Consider the following 7,500-nt stretch of genomic DNA (forward strand, 5'->3'; position numbering starts at 1 on the left):
CTGAGGAGGAAGTACAGAGGCTGCACGTCAGGATCTAAGCTAAAGGCTGCTCGACGATGTTTGAAGCCAGTGATCCCCTCTGTACTAATGGGGAACGTCAACTCACTACCTAACAAGATGGACGAGCTGTTGGCACTGAACAATCAACGGAGTTCAACACCATCACAGGTTTGAGATCAAAGGCCATAACAGCGGGGGGGCAGTGGAAGAAGCAAACAGGCTGAACATCTTCTTTAACCGCTTTGACCAGCCCACGGTCCCCCCTCCCCCACTGCAGTACACATCCTCCCTGACTTCATCCCCTGTGCAGCCCCCCTGCCAACCTTTACCCCTCCCCCATCTCAACACCCTCCACACATAACAGCAGAACAGGTGAGGGGAGAACTGAGGAAGCTCCACCCATGGAAAGCAGCAGGCCCTGACGGAGTGCCTCCTCGTCTGCTTAGGACCTGCGCTGCTGAACTGGGGGAACCACTCCAGCATGTCTTCAACCACAGCCTACAGCTGGGGAAAGTGCCTACCCTGTGGAAAACATCCTGTATTGTTCCAGTTCCAAAGAAAAACCGCCCTGGTGAGCTGAACGATTACAGACCGGTGGCACTTACATCCCAGCTGATGAAGAAGATGGAGCGGCTCATCCTCAATCTCCTCAAGCCCCAAGTGCAACAGGCCCAGGACCCCCTACAGGTTGTCTATCGCGCAGGTGTGGGTGTGGAGGATGCTATTCTCTACCTCCTACACTGTGTCCAAGTACATCTGGATAAGGGGAGGGGCACAGTGAGGATCCTCTTCTTGGATTTTTCAAGTGCCTCCAACACAATCCAGCCCCTGATGCTTCTGGACAAACTGAGGGAGATGCAGGTGGACCCCTGCTTGGTGTCCTGGATTGGTAACTACCTCACAGAGAGACCGCAGTATGTCAGGCTAAAGGACATCACATCTGACACTGTTATTAGCAGCACAGGAGCACCCCAGGGGACGGTGCTGGTCCCCTCCTCTTCACACTCTACACCTCAGACTTCTGTTACAACTCAGAGCTGTGTCACATCCAGAAGTTTGCAGATGACACAGCCATCGTGGGGTGTGTCAGGGATGATGGAGAGGACGAGTACAGGAATCTGGTCAGTGACTTTGTCACCTGGAGTCAGAGGAACCATCTCCAGCTTAACACCTCAAAGACTAAGGAGCTGGTTTTTGGCTTCAGGAAGTCCAGCCCACAACCACGTCCAGTGACCATCAGGGACGATAAGGTGGAGATTGTAGACAACTACAGGTACCTCGGGTTGTGGCTGGATAACAAGCTGGACTGGACATGCTGTACAGATCACCTGTACAAGAAGGGCCAAAGCCGTCTGTACTTCCTGCGAAGACTGAGATCTTTTAACATCTGCAGGAAACTCCTGTGGGTGTTCTATCAGTCTGTGGTGGCTAGTACGCTTTTTTTATACTGTTGTCTGCTGGGGGGGTAACATGACAAAAAGGTGCTAACAGGCTGGAAAAACTCATCAGGCGGGCGGGCTCTGTGGTTGGCATGAAGCTGGACTCCCTGGTGACAGTGGCAAAAAGGAGAACACTAAAAAAACTACTGGCTATTGTGAATGATGCCAGTCACCCTCTGCACACTGTCATCAGTGCACAGAGAAGCCTGACCAGTAACAGGCTGCTCCTCCCCAAGAGTAGGACCAACCGACTCAGAGACTCCTTTGTCCCCCGAGCCATCAAACTGTACAACTCTGCATTAGGCAGGAGGGGGAGAAGGAGGGGGGAGAGGGAGGGGGGAGAGGGAGGGGGGAGAGGGAGGTGTGCAGTCCGCCTGATACAACACATGCACAATAACCCATACAAACAGTTGTAATAACTTATACGTGTAATAGTAAACGGGGTTCTGTACCACCTCTACTGTGTGCAATGCTTGTTTATATTGTTTAATTAACTTATCTTATTGTTATTATTGTTATATTTATTGCATTCTATTTGCCTCTATTTTGCTTTGTACCTGTATATATTGTGTCTTGTGCTTGTCCTGCTTTACTGTTGGTGTTGTATTGCTGCTGGTACCCACATTTCCCTGAGGGCTCTCCAAAGGGATTAATAAAGTATTTCTATTCTATTCTATTCTAAAAGATGGTACAGCCGTTGCCATGGTGATATGATGCTCAGAATTTGGCACTTTGTTAGAAGATTTCCATAAAATATCAGGAAAGGCTGAGAATTACTTCCCAGAACAACCTGAAGGAAAAGCTCCAGCTGGACAGAAATGGTTCATCCTCATGGCCAGCAGCTCATTAAACACCACGTCTTCTCTACAGAAACCTGCCAGGTCGCTCCAGCTTCAGTCCTTTCAGCCATTAAACAGTTTTTATCCGCTCATTTTCTCCCTGGTTCTTACAAAAATACATTTTCCTTCATTTTATGTAATTATGTTAATTAGCGACTAAATAAAAGGTGTGTTAAAATTAAAATGTCAATGTTAGGAAGATGTGGACTGACCGTCACAGGGTTGGTGAGGACCTCCCTCATGTACTCGGCCACCGGAATCGGACCCGTGGCTTTGATTTTAGAGGTGAGGTGTCTGAGCATGGAGGGTGGATGTTTTCCATTTTCTGATGAACCGTGGACACATCTGGACGCAGCTCTGCCACACCTCACTGTCAGACATAACAACACGATTTACAAGGTTTCTAACTTTTCCTCTGAAATAAATATTTTCACTAAATGCTACATTTGTCAGTCCTCAGTACAGTCACCAGGTACCTGCTGCAGGTGGACTAATGGGATGAATGAAGACTCTGCTGACCAGCTGATACGTTTTAACACCGAGAAAGACCCGCATTTTACCGTTAAACGACCGTTTGCGTCTAACTACACAACCTTAACCACATGGACCAACTGAGCTCAATGACCGGACCACAGCTAACCGGTTAGCATTGTTAGCATTAGCTACTTTAACAGTTCTCTGACCGGACCACAGCTAACCGGTTAGCATTGTTAGCATTAGCTACTTTGGTTAAAAGTACGGAGTGAAAAAAGCAAACAGGAGTCAGAGATGTGGGGTGTGTCCCAATCCGCGCACTTCTATACTTCGAACACTACATTTAAGTGCTTAGTGCACTGAAAGTACCCGGATGCTGCCCTAAACTCGGCCTAAAATCTAGTGCGAAACGATGGACCCTACACGCACTAAACGGACGCCATCTTGCTGACGTAGCGGAAGGGGAGGGACTTTCAGCCAGTTTTTCAGAGCTGGCAGCCACCGACTCAGCGGTACCGATGCAGACGGAGGCTGTTTTCTACTGTTGTAAGTATGAAGATATTTGATTGTAATTCTAATATAAACTGCAGCATGCTTCTTATCTCTTCTATCCCTGATGACAGTTATGGATCTGATCATTTGTTGGAGGCTGCAGTAGAGTTAGCAACGTAAATGTTAGCAGTTTTATAGCCGATTTTGCGGATGTAGATGGGCTATAAGTGTTAAAAATGATTAATGCTATAGGTTCCGTATGTTTATTCATGATTGTTGAACCTCCAGATAAAACACTGCGGGGTCTCTGGCGTAAACGAAATGGTCCTTGATTTGAAAACTGATTAGGAATCTAAAGTGATGTACAAAGTACCCATAAAGTACATAATAATGTTTGCTTTTATATAAACTGCCATTCTGTGTTCACCGTAGGTCACTGTGGCATCAAACTACCGAGCCAGCAGTGGCACTGAGGCATTTACCACCTGCGGGCTAGGACGCTGCTGTGGAGAAGAGGCGGCAAGAGAGAAATGTTTTAATAAAAAGTTTAAATGTTTTCTGCATCGCTGTTTTAGCGTCTTTATTACTGCATTTCATATTTTAAATGATGGTTTCTAGTAAAATCGGTTTCCTGTTGCAGACGTGAACGTATCAGTGTAAACACCAATAAAAACACATGTATAATGTAAAGTACTTTAATACAGTTAAGATATCTTTGCTTATTTAAAAGCTGTTTTATTAGTGTTTTAAATTACACTTTATACTAACAAGTGTGGGGGAGACACGCAAAGACACATGAACGTGTGCTGATGGTTTCTATTGTTATCTACTGAGATAGATTAATACAGTGGAGGCCACGGTTCTTTGTTTCACTAATGAGGCCTTTTAAAAGGATTTAATAGCATAAAAGTATGATGACATGCAAACACGTATGTTGACGGTCATTTTGGATTTTGAAAGAAAAAAAGTATATTAACGCGGCGCTGCTAAGCTGGTACGTCACTACCGGTAAGTTCAAAACATTAGTGCTCAATTTGGATCAGGACTTACCCACGATGGTGTCACTACAGAAGGTAGAGCTTAGTACACACTACCTACACACCACCTACACACCACCTACACACTACCTTCCAGTGCACTCATGTAAGTGCGCGGTTTGAGACACACTCGTGGTCTTAGCTCCGGCTGTGAAAGGTAAGGATGTTTGTGTGTGTGTTCGTTTCCATTTAGTGTGTTCAAGTCGCAAACTACACCGTCCTTGTCTAAAAAACATTTAACTTCCGGATAAACTTTCACAAGAAAATGATCAGAAACACACTAAACATTTAGAGGTGTGAGTGTTAATTTAATATTTTAATTTTAGTTCAGTTATTTATTCATGAGTTTATATAAACTATACCATAGCTTAACAAAGCTTTTTGATATTTTGTGACCAATTATCAGTTTTCTCAGTGTTTTTCAGCGTGATCGGCTTTTGCATCCGGGTGAGATTCAATATTCTAGATCTTTATTGTTATTTTGCAGCATAACAACATTTTGAGGACTCTCTCAGCTGAAGCACACATGAATCAGAAAATAGCAATATAACAGTCAGACATAAATAAGTAAAAATAAAGATTAGAAATATCTAAAATCTATCGTACCAGAAAATGAGAGAATTCCCAGCAGACAGTAATATTTACAGGCTGGATGAAGTTCATCCTGGTGCAAGGATGGAGGTTGTGTGTGTGTGTGTGAGAGAGAGAGAGAGAAAGAGAGAGAGAAGATGTGAATCTTCAGTCTCTCTGTGGTGGTTTTAATGCTCCTGTGCAGCTTTCCTGATGGAAGCGGGATAAACAGGGTGTTTCCGGGTGGGCGGGTCGGCTGCAGTGTGTCTGGACTTCTACAGGGGCTCATTTATCCAGCTTGTTTTAGAACAAAATCCGGCGTACGCCAAATACAGTCAACTTTTGGAATTTATAAAACCAAACTTGACGTGAAAATGTTCCTTCCTCCACGGCAACTCTGACCCAGACGTACGTAGAATCTAGAGAAAAGGGAAACGGCGACACCACCGGTCCAGAATAAACCAAGAAATGATGTGAAATGTGAGACGTTTGTACACAATCCACTCTTACCTTCTACACCACGTGTTAGATATTAAAGCTGTTTGTAGACATAAAGACACATTCCATATTAATCCTCCTAAGAGCCACGCTCGGGAAAACCAGGATTTCCAGGAAAAAGGGAGATGATGTTAATAAGGAGCTCAACCACTAAAACATGTTCTGTCATTGTGGAACAAAACTTCATGTTATAAAAACATCCAGATAAATAAGGAGCCAGTCTGCTGCCAGCATGTAGCAGCCAGTGTGGAAAGTAGCTTTGGTCCTTCGTTCCAGCAGAGCGGGACCAGACTGGAGGCTGGAGGTCTAGAAGTGATGCTACGCTAATGAAACACACAAGAGGAGGATTTCCTTTATTTATTCTTATTTAACTCTAAATAAACGGCTACCAGTCTCAGATGTATCTGTACATGTTTATTTTATGAATTAAAACAAAAGACTACATTACCGGCATCTTTACTGTCTTCTAGCAGACGCTTTTCACCGCTCTGGGAATCGAACTTCCATCTCCCTCGTGGTAGACGGATGTTCTACCGACTGATATCCATCCGTACGTTCCGACGTTTCTGGTGTTTCTTCCTTCTGACGCTGTGATGATAGCGTCTCCACCTGCTGCCACTATTCTGTCTTTCTGACACCAGTAACGTCCACGCCGTGTCCACCAGTTACACATTTTACCTTTTCCAACGTGCTCCATCAGGATCTCTGTCTCACACCGAAAAATTCCTCTTCTTCCCTCTTTTTCCCTCCTGAGCCATCATGGAAATGATGTGATGAACATGTATTACAGGCGTCCACCTGACCATTTATAGCCACCATGTGGGCGGGGCAAGGCGCTCCTCACCTGCGCCTCTTTAGAGGTGGTTCTGGTTTATAAATGGAAACAGGTGGAGGACGTGCGTGTGCACGCTTTGATAAATGTGGAAGTAGAAGTTTGCTGCAGACACCGCCTGTAGTTTGCTTCGCTACCCTCAGGTTGATAAATGAGGCTCCAGACCTGGTAGACAGCGGCCCACAATCCCCTGAGCTGTCCTCACCAGCCGGGCTAAGCTCCTCTGGTCCTGTGCAGCTGCCGTACCGTCACTCTGAGACACAGGATGCTCTCCATGGAGGTTCTGTAGAAGTTCACCAGCAGCTGAGAAGAGAGTCCCGTCGCTTCACCTTCCTGAGGAAGAGGAGCTGTTGTCGGGCTTCTTCACCAGGTGGAAGTGTTCAGTCCAGGAGAGGTCAGAGGAAATGTGGATGTCCAGGAACTTCCTGCTGTCCACTCGCTCCACTGCCTCTCCGTGGATGCAGAGAGGAGCGTGTTCAGTCTTCCTGGACCTCCTGGAATCTACTAGGACCTCCCTGGTCTATTGATAAGAACCAGATTGTTCCTGGACCAACATTCTGTGAGACTCTGGACCTCTTCTCTGTAGGTCTCATCGTTGTTGGATATGAGACCCACCACGGTGGGATCGTCTGCAGACTTCCCAGTCGTGGTGGTGGGTGGATGGCAGAGCAGTCCTGTGTGAAGAGGGTGAAGAGGGCGGAGCCGAACACACAACCCTGCGGCGTTCCAGCGGTGAGGATCAGCGGTGAAGATGCTGACTTCCTTTTCCTCACCACGTGGACCTGTTGGTGAGGACGTCCCTGATCCAGGTGCAGAGTGATGCTGGCAGACCAGGTTGTGGAGCTTCTGGACCAGCAGGTCCGGGAGAACGGTGTTAAAGGCTGAGTTCAAGTCTACAAGCAGCGTCTTAACACAGGTTTTGGGATGCTGCAGGTGAGTTAGGGCCGTGTGAAGCGCTATGGAGACAGCATCCTCCGTAGAACGGGTCTCCCTGTAGGCCAGATGCAGGCTGTCCAGGCCCAGCAGGGATGGCCTTGATGTGCTTTAGGAGGATCTGCTGGAAACCTTCATGATGACTGGGGTGACGGGCAGTGATCATAGAGGCAGGAAATGCTGGTTTTCTGGGCACAGGAACAAAGATGGAGGACTTCAGGCAGACAGGAAGCGATGATGCTGTACGACTGCTGAGTCATGGCCGAGAACAGCTGAGCTGATGTACATTAAAACATGAAGTAGATGGTCTGAAGCATTCACTGGCATCTGAGGCTGATGCTCCGTTTACATTAAATATTTGTTTCTTTATTGTTTATTCTTGGCAT

At 46.4% G+C, this 7,500-nt stretch overlaps 1 protein-coding gene and 1 long non-coding RNA gene across 3 annotated transcripts in view; one reads left to right on the top strand and one right to left on the bottom strand.

The window, feature by feature from the left end:
• The window catches only part of ndufaf7 (NADH:ubiquinone oxidoreductase complex assembly factor 7), a 13,372-nt gene extending 10,199 nt beyond the window's left edge, over positions 1–3,173 (bottom strand). For both annotated transcript variants that reach the window (XM_041976044.1, XM_041976043.1), the window contains exons 1-2: positions 2,755–3,173; positions 2,491–2,648 (exon numbers count right to left, since the gene is read on the bottom strand). In XM_041976044.1, coding sequence (XP_041831978.1) covers positions 2,491–2,648; positions 2,755–2,833 — 237 coding nt within the window. In that variant the 5' untranslated portion in view covers positions 2,834–3,173. The remainder of the gene's footprint in view (positions 1–2,490; positions 2,649–2,754) is intronic.
• A 3,574-nt stretch (positions 3,174–6,747) lies between these two features.
• LOC121634079 lies at positions 6,748–7,448 on the top strand. The gene is made up of 3 exons (XR_006009171.1): positions 6,748–7,015; positions 7,115–7,118; positions 7,274–7,448. It is a non-coding gene; the product is annotated as an uncharacterized LOC121634079 (long non-coding RNA).
• Positions 7,449–7,500: the final 52 nt, after the last annotated feature.

This window comes from Melanotaenia boesemani, chromosome 22, assembly GCF_017639745.1.
Source record: "Melanotaenia boesemani isolate fMelBoe1 chromosome 22, fMelBoe1.pri, whole genome shotgun sequence".
Classification (NCBI taxonomy): Eukaryota; Metazoa; Chordata; class Actinopteri; order Atheriniformes; family Melanotaeniidae; genus Melanotaenia; species Melanotaenia boesemani.